The sequence below is a fragment of the Nannospalax galili genome, unplaced genomic scaffold (genome assembly GCF_000622305.1).
Source record: "Nannospalax galili isolate Female #2095 unplaced genomic scaffold, S.galili_v1.0 scaffold1243, whole genome shotgun sequence".
In the NCBI taxonomy this organism is placed as follows: domain Eukaryota; kingdom Metazoa; phylum Chordata; class Mammalia; order Rodentia; family Spalacidae; genus Nannospalax; species Nannospalax galili.
Window position 1 is genome coordinate 131,293 of NW_008349193.1, and position 17,843 is coordinate 149,135.

The 17,843-nt window shown below is 45.1% G+C and overlaps 1 protein-coding gene across 1 annotated transcript in view; it reads right to left on the reverse strand.

Moving 5' to 3' along the window:
• LOC103744709 overlaps positions 1 to 16,099 on the reverse strand; it is a 53,734-nt gene extending 37,635 nt beyond the window's left edge. Inside the window, 9 exon segments of the mRNA XM_029570128.1 lie at positions 10,838 to 10,890; positions 11,571 to 11,696; positions 12,882 to 13,039; positions 13,041 to 13,227; positions 13,457 to 13,750; positions 13,966 to 14,268; positions 14,417 to 14,701; positions 14,979 to 15,278; positions 15,925 to 16,099. Coding sequence (XP_029425988.1) covers positions 10,838 to 10,890; positions 11,571 to 11,696; positions 12,882 to 13,039; positions 13,041 to 13,227; positions 13,457 to 13,750; positions 13,966 to 14,268; positions 14,417 to 14,701; positions 14,979 to 15,278; positions 15,925 to 16,099 — 1,881 coding nt within the window.
• Positions 16,100 to 17,843: the final 1,744 nt, after the last annotated feature.

Here is a 17,843-nt window from a genome sequence, read left to right on the forward strand (position 1 = left end):
ATGAGAGTGATGCTGGCTTCATAGAAGGAATTTGGAAGTTTTCCCTCCATTTCTATTTTTTTGAATAAATTAAGTAGCATTGGATGTAGATCTTCTTTAAATGTCTGGTAGAATTCTGCTGTAAATCCATCTGGTCCTGGGCTTTTTCTAGTCAGGAGGTTTGCATTCCTGTTTCAATTTCCTATGTGCTACGGGTCTGTTTAAGCTGTTGAAATCTTCTTGGTTTAGTTTTGGTGGATCCAAAGCTTTTAGATACCCATCCATTTCTTTTAGGTTTTCAAATTTCATAGCATACAGGGTTTTAAAGTATTCCCTTATAATGTTCTGGATTTTTTTTTTTTTTGGTGTCTGTTGTGATGTTTCCCCTTTCATCTCTGATTTTTTTTTTGTTTTGGAGGTTCTCTTTCTTTTTTTAGTTAACTGGGCTTGGGGGTATGCAAATCTTGTTTATCTTTTCAAAAAACCAGCTCTTGGATTCATTGATTCTTTTTATTATTTTTTGTTTCTACTTCATTAATTTCTGCTCTAGTTTTTGTTATTTCTTCTTGTCTGCTGGGTTTGGGTTTCATTTGTTGTTGCTTTTCAAGTGTCTTGTGTTGCAATGTTAAGTCATTTATTTGTGTTCTTTCTGATTTTTTTAAATATTTCATTATTTTTATTTCATGTTTATGATTACATTGCCTGCATGTATGTGAGTGCACCCATGTTGTGCAATGCCGCGTCAGTCAAAAGAGAGCTTTGGATTACCCTTGAACTGGAGTTAAGGATGGTTCATAGCTGCCATGTGGGTGTTGGGAATTAAACCCAGGTCCTCTGCAAGAGAAGTCAGTGCTCTTAACCACTGAGCCATCTCTCCAGCCCCCTTTCTGATTTTTTAATGTAGGCACTTAGAGCTTTAAACTTCCCTCTAAGGACTGCTTTCAATGTGTCCCAGAGGTTTTATTGTGTTGTATTGTCCTTTCCATTTTGTTCCAGGAATACTTTTGTTTCTTTCTTAATTTCTGCTTTGACCCATTCATCATTCAGGAGTTTGTTTCTTAATTTCCATATGTTCATGTGGTTACTAGGGCTTCTTCCAGTGTTGATTTTAAGCTTTATTGCATTGTGGTCTGATAGAATGCATGGATTTATTTCAATCTTTTTGTATTTGTTGAGGTTTGTTTTGTATATAGTAGATTTTGGAGAAGGTTCCATGGGGAGCTGAATAGAAAGTATATTCTTTGGTGCTCGGGTAGAATATTTTGTAGTTGTCTGTTAGGCCCATTTGATGTATGGTATTGTTTAATTCAGATGTCTCTCCATTAATTCTCTGTCCTGTTGACCTGTCTGATGGAGACAATGGGAAACTGAAGTCTCCCACTATTAATGAGTTGCGATTAATCTGGGTTTTAAAGTCCTGTAGTACTGATTTTATGAAGTTGGGTACACCAGAGTTTGGTGAATGTATGTTCATGATTGTAATATCTTCTTGGTTAATTGTTCCTCTGATCAAAATGAAGTGGCCCTCTTTATCTCTTCTGATTAGTTTTAGTTTAAAGTCTCTTTTATCAGATATTAGAATTGCAATGCCTGCTTTTTTCTTAGTACCATTCGTTTGGTATATTTTTTCCATCCTTTCACCTTAAGGAGTGCCTGTCCTTGAAACTGAGATGAGTTTCTTATAGAAATCAAAAAGATGGGTTTTGTTTCTTAATCCATTCAACTAGTCTGTGTCTTTTTCCTGGGGAGTTCAGTCCATTGATATTTAAAGTTACTAATGAAAGATGTGTATTGATTCCTGTCATTTTAATTTCTGTTCACATTCTTGATATAGCTGTGTACTCTCCCCAGTTATGCCTTCGTTAATTTTCTTTCCGTAACTCCTTGGGTATAGTCGTTCCATTCTTCAGCTCTTTGTATTGCTTCAAGAAGTCTCTGAAGGGCTGGTTTTGTGGACATGAGTTCTTTCACCCTATTTATGTGGTGGAAGATTTTTCTTTGTTTTTCAACTATTACAGACACTTTTGCTTGGTAAAATAATTTTAATTTCCATTTCCCCTTTGGCTAAAACTGTTGAGCATTTTCAAAAGTATTTCTTATGCATTGTGTTTCGCTGAAAAGTCAACTGTAATCATAATGGGTTTTCCTTTATATGTGACTTGTTTTTCTTTTGCACCTTTCAGTATTCTCTATTTTTTACATTTAGAATTTTTACTATGATGTGCCATGGAGAGTTTCTTATCTGGCCCTGTCTATTTGGTGTTCTATATGCTTCTTGTATTTGTATGAGCATGTCTTTCTTTAATTTTAGGAAATTTTCTACAATCCTGCTGAAGATGTGGTCCACATCATTATCCTGAGATTCTTCTCCTTCCTGTATGCCTATAATTTGTAAGGTTGGTCTTTTTATGGTGTCATTCAAATCCTGCATAATATATTCTTGTGTTTCCTTAAATTTTTCATAATCTTTTCTTGAGTGGTCTAATTTGTCCATTTTATCTTCCAGTCTTGAGATTCTGTTCTCCATTTCATTCATCCTATTGGTGAGGCTTTCTCCTGTCATTTCTAATTGGCTTACCAAGTGTTTTACTTCCTTCTTCATTTCAGCCTGAGCATTCTTCAATATTTCTAACTCTTCCGAACTCATTCAGAAGTTTATGCCTACCTTCCTTCAGTTCTTTATTTGTTTGTGTGTTCTTTAAATTCATTGAATTCTTTTATCTTATTTATAATTGATCTTTTAAGTTCCAAGTCCCTTGTTATCTTTATGGGGTTCTCACTGTACTCTTCTAGAGGACTGATGGTACTTGGTGGGGATCTATTATTTTGATTTCTCATGTTGTTATTTTTTCTCTGTGACTTTGGCATGTGGATTTCTTATGTATATTTTGGTTCTTGTGTGAGACTCAAGCCTTCCTTTGTTGAGTTTAGGTCTGCTTCTTTTTGTTAACTTTATGTGCCTTTGTGGTTCACCTGTTGGGCATGAAAAGCTGGTTGGTCTAGGCTTCAGGTTCTCGCTTTTGATTTTATATTGGAGTGTGCAAATTTATGCTCAAGAGTTCAGGAATGGGAAATTTTTACTGACTGGAGCTTACAAGAGGATTGCATAAGCTGTTACCACTGTTGTGAGTTCACATGAGTTAGCTGACAAGTATCTGGAAATTTGTTTTCTTTGTGGTCTTCCACTTCCTGGCCCTTATGACCTTTCTGCCCCGTGTTCCACAGTGATCCCTGAGCCTTATGAAGCAGATGTTTGATATAGCTGTCCTATTCATGGATAAACAGTCTGCAGCCTCTTATTCTCCACATGTTGACAAGTTGAAGTTCTCAGTGTTAATTTCCATCTACTGTAGGAGGCTCTTTCTCTATGAATTCCATAATTTGTTTATAGAATTGATGTTATAAATCTTGGGTAAGACCAACTTTTTCATGGTCTGTAAGTCTCATACAAATCACTGGATAAAATATGCTGATACATTTACCACATAATGTCTTTTAAAGAGATAAATAGACTATGAAAAAGGCACCACTAGTCAATCATGCCATTCTGAAAGAATCATCCAGATAACATGGATAGGTTGTCCTCATGTGATAAACCTGTGGAACCCCATCATATCTATCATAGACTGGGATACCATTTTGTGGTGTGTAAATATATTTTGCCCAGAATTTTGAGTCTTTATTTCTGAGAGGTATGGTCTTCTTTTCTTAAGATAGTTGTCTTGTTATGGTACTAGGTTAATTCTAGTCTTATTACAAAAGGGGAGGTTAATCACACCACTGTTTGAATTTGGATGTCCACCTGATGGTGTGGGGTCCACTCTGATCCCCGTTTGGAATGTTCCAGGAAGAACAGAGTCCTTTCTGACACTCCATATTATTCCCTGTCCTTTCCCAAGCTCAGAGGCTCTGATGTTCTCATAGACTATCAGAGTCTTGGGGAGACGTGTAGGGGAAAGAGAAACAGGATCCTGGCAGGTCAGGCCAAATGAAAGAACAGATTGGGAATACAAGAGACCATGGGCTGCCCAGACTGGGAGTATGGGCTGACCAGATTTCAGAAACAATTTTTGGACTACTGGTAACCCCTGTTGAAATCAGTTCCCTACTCAAAAATTGGACTCCCTGATGGCTAAGTCAACAGGAGACTGTCCAATTGGAAAGTGCCCAAGCGGATAGGTTGCAGATAGAAAAGTGGGCAATAAAACTGCTTTGAGAGCCTATCTCACCCAAATCAGGCTGCTTGTCACGAGTCTCTAATTCTCTGTACTTTGATCAGATACGAGTCACTGCATTTACCACCACTATCTGCAAAAATGATCTTGTCTTTGGCTCAGTGGACCAAGGAACAGCACAGAAGGGAGGGGAGAAATAAGATAAGAATCAGAGGATGGGGAAGTGCGTCAGGAAATGCTTCCATCAAGATATGACATTGCTTGGTGTTCAGTCTGGGGATCACTTTATGTTAATGAAGAAAGTGGTCTAATATATAGTGTCAGTTGAGCTACGGATAGATGCAATTTTTGATCTGCCATATGATCCAGCCTTACTTCTCTTGATCACCCCCAAGAACTTGATGGTAAGGTGCTATTGCTAAAGACACTACATATATGAGCTGTAGAAAAACCAAGGAGAAATCAGGCTGGTACTAACCTCAAAGTCTTCTCTCTACAGGCTAGCTTTCCTAGTATTGGAAGGTGTTATGTGTGCTACCAAAAGGGAAAAATAATCACCAGACTTGCATAGCTCTGTATCCTGTGAGCTATAACAACTGGCCTGAAAGGATGTGCTCACTCGTGCAATCACAGCACAAATATTAGTGAGTAACCAATAAATTTCTGATTGATTTTGTGGAAGCTGCACAATATGGATCCATGACCACTACTGATATCAGGCCCAGGAATCCATGGCTAAAGAGGTCACAGGCACAGGGGAGAGCCTACTACTAGTCTGCTAAATGGACATAGTATTAAACTGACTCCTAATGACTTATTGTTATACCTAGAAACGAATGCATCTCATAACTCTCACCAGAGAAGCTTCCTCATTCAACAGAGGGGGATTAATCAGAGACACAACTAACCAATGGGCAGAGAGTAAGAGGCTTCAGGGTGTTTGCCTCTCCAAAGGACACCTATATCAAACTTCTGCCTCAAGGCTCAAGGATCATTGTGGAAAACAGGGTATGAAGACCATGAAAGCCAGGGGTGGCATATGACAAGAAGAAAGCAGAGTTTTCTGGACAGCTGGGCAGTTACTCATCTGAATTTACAACAATGGTGATGGCATGTGTAAGCTCAAGCCAGTGAAAATCCCAGTATAGACTTGGAGAGTGAGTAAGAAACTTCAATATGAGCCGAGGAAGTGTTGGCAGCCAAAGTCTGCTGAGCAAGAGGGAAAGGGAGAGGAAGAGCGAGAGGGAAAGATAGAGAGATTTGTTTTTAAACGGTGTGACTCTTGGTAAGTTAACCAGGCTCTAGTGGATGGACCCATAATGAAGGTCATTAGAGAACATAAATTTTGTGTACAAGTGTGTGTGTATGTGTATAATACAGCAGGTGGGGTATTAAGGAGAGGTATATAAAGGAGAGGTGGTCTAAATGTAACAAATATATATTCTATGAAATTTTTGAAAATAAATGGACTTGAAAAATTAATAACACCTATTCATTTAAAATAAAAACATGAGATTGCTGTGTGCACCCATCAAAACACGACAGCTACAATCACCTGTACAAGACTAGGCCCTTCAAGTGTCTCCTGTGGGTAGAGGAGGTGACATGTGTTCTGCCCTTTCCTGGGAAGCTAAGGACTGCTAATATTGGCTAGAAGAGGGTTGTTGTTTTCTGCTCTGGTGTGTCCACTGGGGAGGAGGTGGGCAGAAGAAGGGGTTGGGAGAAAGGGAAGGAGGATGTGGGAGTGGGCTGAGGGGGTGGTTATAAAAGCAATACATTATGGTGTGTGTGTATGTGTGTGTGTGTGTGTGTGTGTGTGTGTGTGTGTGTGTGTGTGTGTGTGTGTGTGTGTGTGTGTGTGTGTGTGTGTGTGTGTGTGTGTGTGTGTGTGTGTGTGTGTGTGTGTGTGTGTGTGTGTGTGTGTGTGTGTGTGTGTGTGTGTGTGTGTGTGTGTGTGTGTGTGTGTGTGTGTGTGTGTGTATTCTATCATCTAATGCTGTGTGTGTGTGTGCATGTGTGTGTGATGTGTGTGTGTGTGTGTGTGTGTGTGTGTGTAAGAACTCATCAAAAGTAAATACAAAAAAGAATGGCTATCAGAATAAGCAAAATGATACAAAATTATGATGAGGAAGTAGGAAAAGAGGAACTCTCAGATGATGCTGGTGGGAATGTGAAATGGTGCAGCTCCCTTAGAAATGATGGGGAGGTTCCTCAAATCTGAAAATAGGACTAACATTAGACCCAGCTACAGCATTTGAACCTGAAAGTCTCAAAGTCAACATGTCACAGAGAAGCTGCTCATACGTTTATCACTACACTACTGACAATACCCAGAAAATGTAACCAGCTTTGATTCCCATCAGCCACTGAATGGTTAAAAAAATTCAATGTGTATGCCCAAGGGAATTTTATGCAGCTGTAAGAATAATGAAATTTATATTTTGAGGAATATGAACACAACTGGAAATCATTATGTGAAGTGAAATAATCCAGACTCAGAAAGCAAATACTGTATGTGTTCACTCCTATGCAGAGCCTAAATTTAAAATTCCATATGTGTGCAAATATCTGTCTATATTTATCTGTGTTGGTTTGTATGTCATGAAGTAGAAATGGAGGTGGGAAACAGAGGTGAGAGGATACACACAATGAGAAAACTCGTGGAGGGGAAGGGAGAAAGGGGGAGGGAAAGGGTGTGTGGTGAGAACCAGTGAGTTAAGCCCTCACACGCATGTATGAAGATGCCACAATAAAACCATTGCTTTGTGTGCCAACATGAAAGGACTCAAAAGCAATGCGAATGCACTGGGTGCATGATGCAAGGCCACGTTGAAGAAGTGAAGGACTGAAGCCTTGGAGGTGTTTACTCAGCAGGGCAACACATCAGCTGCTCTGAGAAATGAAACAACCAGGACACTGGGGCGCCATTTCCCAGGGTCTTTTGCGTTATGAATGTGTTCTGAGATTTCTTCTTACTATGAATGGGAAATCTCTAAGAGAAGCAGCATAAGAGCCTGTTGCTTTTGTGAGAAGACAATCAGCACTAGGTAGGGAACACATGGAGAAGATCACATTCATAGACCCATCTTGTTCCCATTAAGATGGGTAGCATCAAGACAATAAACAGTAGTAAATGCTGGTCAGGATTTGGGGAGGAAGGCTCTGTATGTCTTGCTAATTGGAATGTAAACTGCTGCAGTCACTATGGAAATCAGTGTGGAGATTCATCAGAAATCTAAACACAGAACTAACCTGTGATGTGGCTATACCATTCTAAGTTGTCAGACTATATAGATGTGTGCAGATTCATGTTAGTACTTTACTATTCACAGTAGTGAATATATAGACAGCCTAGGTGTCAATCAACAGATAAACGGATGAAGAAAATTTGTCATACAGGGTTTTATCCAGCTATAAAAGGAATGAAATTACACCAAGTGAAACCACAGATGAAAATAGAAATCCTCATGTCAAACAAAACAAACTAAACTTGGCATGACAAATACTATTTTTGCACATGTGGGATCCGAATAAAATAACACATGGGAGTCGAAGGGGGGATATTTTTAGGGGTAGCAGACAGACGGGAAGGGGCAGGCGAGGATGAAGGACTATGATTGAAGTGCTTGAATGCATTGTGAAAATGTTGACAGCCGTGTATTTTATAATATAAATAAACAAGGTTAAAAATACACGTGTATGATACAGAAGTCCAAGTATTTGGTATGAGGAAGCATACTGACAGGAGGCGAAATTGGAGAGAGCAACAGACGATACAAAAAGACAACTGTTCCATGTTTCTCTCTTGTGAGAGCTACAAAAAAGAAGTGCGTATGTTTGTGAAAATTAAAGGAAAGGGGGATCATTAGTGTGGGGGAAGGGGACCAGCAGGAGGTACAAATGGAGATAAGGGACGGTGATGTGATGGGACCGAATATGAACCAAGTTCAATACTATCGTGTATGTCAACATCATAATGAATCCCTTTATTTTGTACATTAAGTAAAAAACACACTCAATAAAGAAAAATGATAAGAATGTGGAAGAAAGCACACTTGTATGCTATTTTTGTGTAACGAATCTAAATATTTCTAGGCACTATAGAAATGAGCATGGCGGTTCTCCAAATATTACAGATCAGAAGTGCTGTATGACCAGGTGATACTATCTCCGGGTATGGGCACACAGATCACAAGTGTTAGCATAAATACAGTCTGCCCCCCCACACTCCTGTCTGTTTCTCTCTTTTATTTCTCTCTCCAGTACTAGGAATGACCCAGGGTGTCAGGCAAATGCTCAAACACTGAACTAAAGCTGCACATCACTTTTGATTTTTATTTTGAGATGGTCTTCCAACGTTCCAGAGGCCACTCTTGATCTCTCTGTGTATCCTAGGTAGGTTAGAACTTGTGAACCCCGCTGCCTCAGCCTCATGATTAGTTGTGATTACTGGCTCACAACACCATCTTCGTAGCTCAGGGCATCTCTTTCTACATAGTTTCCTTTTCCAGTCCTTCATTTGGAACAGGTGGCTATTCTTTTTCTATATTTTCAGTATGATGAGAAGGCCATGATTTCTTTTCTTATAAATTTCTTTGTGACTCTGAAATTTCATTTCATGTTAGATGTGCTCATTGTATTGTTTCAATTTTAAACTTTATTGAAACATAATTGAGAAAAGTATATATTAATGCTAAAAAATTAAAAGCATTCTCTTATCTCATCTTTCTTTTCCCATTTCTTTCATTGATTATTGATAAGGCTTTTGCTTTATTTACAAAATGTAGAAATATTTAGCTCTCTCTGACTGCAGCATCAACTGAGTCCACAATATTCCCAGAATCTCCTGCAGGCAGGTGCAGTCTACAAGACGGCTGTGCATTCCGGGCATGTCCTGTTCCTCAGCCATCCCTGAGTCTCCCTCTATAGGGTATGGGGTCAGGGTCTTCCTGGGCTGCTAGACACCAGACCAGGGTGTTCACTGGTCTCAGCTTGGGCCTCCCTGGATGGGAGTTGTGAGGCTCATTTGTGCCTGTGTTGGTTTCATAAACCACAGCTGGGTGTAGGTCACATTTTGGGGATCCTCAGATGCAAGAGCCTGGAGTTGGAAAGAGTGAGGAGAAGCTCCATGCCTGGTGTTTGGAGTGTGTGGCATGGGGGAAACAGTACCCACCTGTCTGTCCATATTTCTGTCTTCTTCTGTGTGTCTGTCCATCTCTCTGTCTTCCTCCGCCTGTCTGTCCATCTCTCTGTCTTCCTCCACCTGTCTGTCCATCTCTCTGCCTTCTTCCGCCTGTCTGCCCATCTCTCTGTCTTCCTCTGCCTGTATATCCTTTGAATCTAGTAATTTCCTTGACATGGTGGAAGTAGAGGTATCCCCTGATTTCCTGAACTTGGATGGATTCACCTGGGCATTCAATTCTTTCAGGGGATCTTCCTCAGATGGGCTCTGCAACAGAGAGACAGTGAGTCAGAGACACTGTGCCCTGGTTCCCCTGGGCACCTCATCCATTCAGATTTCCACAGGGTGACCAGAGTGATCCTCAGACATTTAAATCAGACTATGGCATGCCTAATGAACGTTCAGTGACTTGGGGTATGAGACAGCTTCTTTCCTCCAAGTCTGGTACTCTCTCACTCCACCAACTTCAGTGACACAGTCCAACTGTCCCAGGACCTTTGTGCCGCAGTGTCCCCTACCTGCAGGTGCTGGCCCACTAGACGTCTGTGTGGGCTCCTCAATGATGGCTTCTCCTCAGAATGATCCTGTCAAAGTCTCCCAACCCCCCTTGCAATTCACACTGATCCTGTCTACCCCACACCATTCTCCCTTTATTTTCCTGCATCACTCACACTGTGCTTCTTAGCAAGTCCTCTCTCATCCCTGTTGTTGTCCCAGTGGGTAAGGAGCTCTGTTCCCTGCAGCGTCTACAGCCCCTATAGGGAGCCTGGTCAAGGGTCTGGGAGATGGCTCAGTAAAATGCATGCTATTTAAGAACCAAGGACTGAAGTTTGATCTCCAGCACCCTGCCATGTAAAATCCAGGCAAGGCCACACAGACCTGTGATCCCAGCCCTGGGGAGGTAGAGAAAGCAGGATCCCTGGGACTTACTGGCCAGACAGACTACCCACATCACTGAGCTGCAGGTTTAGTGAGAAATTTGTCCCAGAAAGAATGGCGGGGGGGGGCAACTGAGGAAGATACTCAGCTGATCCTCGTCTTCCACATGAATGGACACACACGTGCATGCATATACAGATACACACACAAGGAAAGAAAAAATTGGAGCTCCCTGTGGGTGGCTTGGGATTGAGTGGAGTGGGCTCAGGTATATGGGGATCTCATTTAGCCACGTGTTTTACTGGTTTGTTTTTCGGTGCTGGGGATCAAACTCAGCGCCTTGTACATGGCTAGGAAATCCCTCTAGAACAAGTACAGATCTCACCCCTCAGATGGTCTTCTGAGACACTTGGGCATGGTAACAACCAGACTGAAGAGCCACAGAGGAGACAGAGGGAGGGGCACATGTTCCCAGGAAAACCCAGAAACAGTGAGGCTGTATCAGGGAGTAGCCGATGCTAACGGAAGGATGAGATCAGCTATAGAGGTCACTGATGGCTGAGGGAGGACACAGAGTTTGACCCTAGGCTTCTCAGCACTATCAACTGGAGGAGGGTCTCACCAGACTGTCCATCTTCATGCTGTCCTCAGACTGCGGGACCTTCACAGAAGCATCTGATGTGAAAGAACAAGAAAGTCATCTCCTGGCCAGAATCCTGGGATCTCAGTTTCTTAGTTCTCAGATGGGGACAGAGCAAGGAATCTTAGTGATGCCCTCAGGTCTATAGTGAAGGTCTAGCCCCACAGAGCACTGACCACATCCCCTCCCCACCACGCCTGCAATGCCAAGACCTCAGACATCCCCCTTCCCAGAGCCCTTTTCTCTTAAACAGGATTTCTTTCTTGACGGCAGCAGCCAGGTGAAATCTGGAGAGACAAAGGGTGTGGTTTGGCAGTGAGGGGAGGCAGGCAGGTGGGAGTCTGGTCACTGGGCTTGAGTTACCTCTTGTGAGGATCTCTGTCCCTCGGCACTGGCTCCTCAGCTTCTGCAGAAAGTTGTGAGTCCATTGGTTCTCTCTGGGCTACAGAAGAGAGAAGAGTCTCAGCCAGGAGGTGGGAGGCCCCTGCCCCAGGAACCTGCAGGGAAGGAAGGGAACTTTACAACACATGGGAGACGTGTGCAAATGTAACAGTTCACAGAATGCCTGTCTTATTATCTGAGAATCTGCAGAAGCATTTATCAGCTCAACCCCCCACCTAGCCTTCCTGCTTTCCCTGTGACTGGAGCCCTGAGCTGCTGCTTCGGTGACCCAAAGGGGAGCCCACTACGCCTCGGACACCCACATCCTACACACCCTCCTGCCCGTGTTGGCCTTGACGCCTGTGTCGGAGGAGGAAGAGGATGAGGAGGATGAAAAGCAGCAGGAGGAAGGCCACTGAGACCCCGATCAGAAACTTCTGGTATGTTTCCAGTCCTGGGGCACAAGTGACATCATGAATGAGAAATGATGCTGTTTACCTGAGCACCTACTGTGTGCCAGGCCCATGCTGGGTCTTTGCAGTCACCACCCCCCATTCTCACAATAATGCAATATGATATTTCCCCTCAAATTCCACAACTTTACCTCCCCCAGGTCACCCTAGAGGAAATTGCAGAGCTGGGGTTGAACCCAGGTCATTTGAATTCCAACCTTATTCCCTCCACCAGAACTGAGCCCCATGAGGTGAAGGTAAGGTGCCTGGAAGCCCTGCCATGCCCCCGTGCCACACCCCTGCACTATGCCACCATCACTGTGGCAGGAAGGACAGACTGACTGCAGATCCAAGATCTGGTGGCCTCCTCTGCCTGGAGAATTCACACACAGTCAGACCAAAAGGAACTTAAAGGTCTGGGGCAGGTCTCAGTTCTTTACACTTAGAGAAACTGAGGCCCAACATGGGAGAGGCTTGTCCAATTCAGCATCTCCAGAAGAGGTTCACCAACCCCACTACTATTTCTGAGCCCCTGAACTGACTTCCCTACAGTCTTCACTTAGAGCTACTGGTGCCTGACTCCTTGGGATGTGGGACAGGTTCTTGGGGCCTACTTGGGGTGGGACTGGGAGGTGAGGGGACAGTCTCGTCTCTCTGCACCTCTCCATCCGTCCCTCTCAGACTAGGACTCAACATCATTGTTTGCTTAGATCCTCCATTTTCAGCCTGGTCTCCAAGCCTCTGCACTTCTGGGGACTCTAACCTCAGCTTGAGTCCCAGGCTGCTAGACACAAGCTGAGCTGATACAAGATCCAAGACTCAGATGGAGAGAGAGATGTCCTGGGGCAGAGCAAACTCCCTGGACAGAGGACTCTAGCTTACCCAGCTCCTGGGCTGGGGCCTGAGTGTGGGGAGACCCCAGAGGGTTGTGGGAAAGAACACATTAGGAGTGTGGAGATGGAAGTCACTCCCAGAGAACCCTAGGCTTCTCACTGCTCTACATCTGCCCTTGGCCTTCACACAGCCCACTGCTGCCCACCTGGAGCCTGTGGATTCCAATGAAAGAGGTGGTTGAGCTCAAATTGAGGGATCACTGTTGGCCTCTGCATCTCTGAGTGGTGAATCTCCGCCTGATTGACACTTACTCTGGTCCCCTAATTCTGATACTAGCTAAGAACGCTCCTGGGAACAGGACCCTGAGTCACCCTTTGGGTTTAGAGAGCTCAGGGTCACCTTACCTGACACCACAAGCTCTACAGGGTCACTGGGGTGTGACAACAGGTAGGGGGATGAGCTTCAAGAACCATAGCACCTGTAGGTGTCCCCAAGGGCTGAGGTCACAGCACTCAGAGAATTCTGCCCAGTACTTCCCATCTTGAAACCTTGAATTGAGATGCAGTCGGGGACTGGCTGCCCCTTCCTTGGTCAACAAGAAAGTGTTCATCCGGCTGCTTGACTGACACAGCAGGGTCACGTTTTCTCCTGAGGACACGTTGGGGCCTGGTTGCACTGACAGGGAGGGTGTGACAGGGAGCTGTCCTAGAGAGAAGGGTAGGTTGGGGGTTGCCATCTTGTTCTGAGATGGGACCTCTCCAGGACCTATCTCTGAAGACCTGATTGTCTTTGTTATCTCTGTCATTTAACCCACTCCATTTGCCTTGTCTCTGTGACTGTTCCTTCCAATCTTACCATGGTCATCATCTCCTGGGCTTGTTCAAGCAGGGTTGGTTCAGTCTGGGACCCTCACTGGATCATCTGGGCTCCTCACCTGTGATCAGGATGTCCAGAGGATCACTGGGATCTGACTACTCAGTGGAGAGCTTGTGTGCACCATAGCATCTGTACTGGCCTCCATGAGAACCACTCACAGGACCCATGGGGAAGTCAGCCTGAGAGAGTCCACCCTCAGTCCGCTGACCAGAGTGTGTGGTGAAGTCAGTTCCTCCCTCCGACAGAGCAAATCTGCTGGAGTCAACATCAGAGAAACACTGGAGGGTCAGGTTCTCACCAAGGGTCAGGATAGGACCGCGATGGGAGAACACGGAAGGCTTCCTGGGCAGACCTGGAGGGAAGATGGACTGGAGGTGGAGGAACTGAATGGGGCCCTGAACCTTCCCTCTCCCATACTGACAATCAAGTGTCACTGTCTCTCCTTCCCTAAGGCTCTGACTCAGGAACCCAATGTTCCTGTCAGCCTCCCCCAGAACGGACTCCAGAGCTCATCCCCAAGGCTTTGAGTCTGAAAAAAGTGTTCTGTCAGTGATGGGATTTCCTCACCTGAGATGTGTATTTTCAGGGGTTCATTGGATTCTGACCACACCTCTGGGTATCTGTTGTAGTAGCCATAACATCTGAAAGTCCTTCTGTGCCTGGGTGTAACAGGATCCACAGGAAACAGGGCCTGGTACTCCCTAGTGGAAAATATATACTGTGAGTCCTGTGGGCTGGAGAACTTCTGATCTTCCTTGGTTAGAATGAACTTGTCAGAACTCAATGAAGAGATGCACTGGAGAGTCAGGTTTCCTCCTGCAGACACCACAGGGCTGGGCAGGGCTGACAGGCTGGGTTTGCTGAAGACTCCTAAAAAAAGTGAGGCAGCATGTTAAATGGGCTCACACTGTCCATATATTCTCCCGTTTCTGGGCTCTGAGAGGGGGATATCTTTTATGTGCTTCTTTTTTTGTGTGAGAACAGAGCCTGGGACTAGAGCAGAAGAGCCTCCACTCACCTGTCACCACCAGCTCCAGGGGATCACTACACACAGACCAGCCAGCAGGGCTCTCAAAGTAACAACAGTATCGCCCTGCGTTTTCCTGTGCTGTCGATGGGTAGGAGAACTTGGCTTTGTCCCCAGTCTCCAGTGGGGTCTGACTGCCCAAGGGTGCTGGGCTTCCTTCTTTATGTAGAATATATATTTTGGCATCCAGAGTCCCCTGACACCAGATGATCATAAAACTTTCTGAGATGATCACAGAGCCTGGCTCAGCCCAGATGGTGGGTTTGTGGAGGGTTCCTGCAAGGAAGTAGGTGAGGAGGAGGGGGCTCTGTTTGAAGAATGGCACAGAGAAGGCCACAATGCGAGAGGACTCTGAGGGCACATAGAGCCCCATGATGACTCTTCATTCTCATGGCCCTCCTGGGTTCCCACCTCACTCTGTCCTTGGTCTGTATATGTCAGATCTCAGTGTCTTAGGTTCAAGAGACCTGACTACCCCCAACATACCAGGGCCTCCCATGGAAAACTGTGTCAGGCCCACTATCATTAAAATAAAAGATTGAGGCTTCCTCACCAGACACCAGGAGCTCCAGAGGGTCACTGGGTACTCACCACACCCGGGGATTCCTAATGTCATAACCGTAACATCTGAACCTCCATGTCTGGTTGGAGGTCACTAGGCCCACAGGGAAGAGTCCCTGGGGCATTTCAGTGTGAGTGTACTGTGAGTCCACAGGGCTAGAAAAAATCTGATCTTCCTTGGTCAGAATGCGCCTGTCATATGTCCATGAAGAGATGCACTGGAGGGTCAGGTTCCCTCCTGAGGTCACCACAGGGCTGGGCAGGACTGACGGGCTGGGTTTGCTGTGGACTCCTAGGAGAAAAGGAGGCAGCAATTTAAGTGGACTCACACAGCCCACTTGTCCTCTGAGATGTGCAGTGAGAAGTGGGCACCTTTTTAAGAAATATAATGTATACATTGAAAATATTTTTTGAGAATTTCATACATGCATACAATGTATTTTTATGAAATTCATACATTCTCCTCCAGGTAATTCCTGGTCTACCACCAACCCCATTGTCTCTCTCTCAACCGAATGTACTCTTTTTGTTTGTTTTATAACTCACTGAGCCTGATGTGTGCTGCCCAGGTACTCATGGGTATGTCCAGTGCCCTGGAGCATGTAGATGTACCAGGGGCCAGACACTTAAACTGACTGTCTTCTCTAAAAAGCCATCAACTCTCAACAGCTCCTCAGCTACGGTTGGAGGTTAATGAGCTCCTCCCTGCTCAGTCCTGGAATGTTGATTGGCATGATCTTGTGCACATGTAACCAAAGCTGCTGTGTTCAGAGTGTCAGGATCCTGTCCTGTCCAGGAGACACTATTTCCCTCTGGTCCTCCCAGACCTCTGGCTCTTACAATATTTTTTCCCTCTTCCATAATGTTAGGAAGAAACATTTTATAGATCTGTTTTCATGATTACAGAGACAAGGACTAGTACCCTAGAGTGTCCTCACCTGTCACCACCAGCTCCAGGATGTCACTGCGCTCTGTCCATCCAGCAGAGGTGTAGCAGTAACAGTGATATTGCCGTGTCGTTGATGGAATATAGAACCTGGCCTTCTTATTGGCCTCCTGTGACGTCTGTCTATCCCAGGGTGGGCGGCTTCCATTTTTATGTAGAATATACATTGTAGTCACAAGGGTCCCTTGACACCAGACGGTCACAGGATTTCCTAATGTGGGGATAGATCCTGGCTCAGCCTAGATGGTGGGCTTGTGGAGAGTCCCTGGAGAGGATGGAGGTAACAAGGAGGTGGGTCTGATTGAACAGAGGCACCGAGGTCACTCTTAATGATGACACTTAAGCTAATCCTCTGTTGCATAGGGACATGTGCAGCCACTTGAAAATCCACCTCTGGCCTAGAACTCTTGGGCTTAACTTTCACTGTCTGGACTTGGTACCTTAGTCTCTGGTCCCAGTGTCCTCCATTTTCTGTGTCAGAGTGCTAAGAAACTCTACCTCCCCTCACCCACCATATACCAGGGCCTCACCAAGGAACCTGTGTCAGGTCTGTTATCATTCAAGGGAAAGATCAGGACTTCCTCACCCAAAACCAGTAACTCCAGGGGGTAACTGGGTTATGAGCACAGCCAGGGTTTTCTCAGGTCATAGGCAAAGCATTTGAATGTCCACCTATGTCTGAGGGTCACAGGGCCCACAGAGAACAGGGCCTTGTTCTGCCCAGTAGATTTTATATGCGGTGAATCTTGGGGACTGGAGAACATACGATCCCCTTTGATCAGAATGAAATTGTTATATTCCTTTGAGGCACAGTGAAGAGTGACATTTCCTCTTGATGTCACAGTAGGGATGGGCAGGGCTGACAGACTAGGTTTTCTATAGGCCCCTAGGGGAGAAGAAGTCAAACGGACTTACAAAGCCTTTGTTATTCCCCAGAACTGCTCTGTAAGAGGGAGACATCACTAGTAATGGATCATTTTTCTTGAGAGAGAAACTGTGACCAAGACCCCAGAGTGTCCCCTCACATGTCACCACCAGCTCCAGGGTGTCACTGTTTGCTGACCAGCCAGCAGGGCTGTGAAAGTAGCAGTGATACCGCCCTGCATGGTCTGTGTCATAGATGGGATGGAGAACTTGGCCTTGTTCCTGGGCTCCTGTGGGGTCTGTGTGTCCCAGGGTACTAGGCTTCCTTCTTTTCATAGAACACATATTTGGGCCTCCATGGTCCCCTGACACCAGATGGTCATGGGACTTCCTTTAGCAATGGCAGAGCCTGGATCAGCCTATATAGATGGTTTGTGGACTGTCCCTGCAAATAAAGTAGATGAGAAGGAGATGGACATGTTTTTAATAGTGCTAAAAGGGAGTCACACTCAAAGATAACACTTGATATGATCATTATGTTGCAGAAGGACCAGTGGAGGCACGTGAAGACCCAACTCCCTCCAGGACCTTCTGAGTTTCCCTCTCAGTGGCTGCAACTGGTTTCTGTCTCTCTGGTCTCCCTATCAGGTAAGTGTGATGTGTCCATGGGCTTAGGAGCCCTGGTTCCCCCTCACCCATCGCACACAAGGGCCTCCCTTTGGAACCTGTGTCAGGTTCAACAACATTGAATTGAAGACAAAGGCTTCCTCACCTGAGACCAGTAGCTCCAGGGGGTCACTGGGTGCTGACAACTCCCATAAGTCGTTCAAGTTAAAACCATAGCATCTGCATGTCCATCCACTGATGGAGGTCACAGGGCCCACGGAGAACAGGGCCTGGGACTGCCCTGTGGACATCCTCTGAGTTCAGCATCCATCTCAGCTTCTCTTTTTCTTCTGTGATCAGAAAAATCCTGTCATAGTGCTGCTCTGAGACACACTGGAGGATGACGCTCCCTCCTGAGGTCACCTTGTTGCTGAGCCAGGC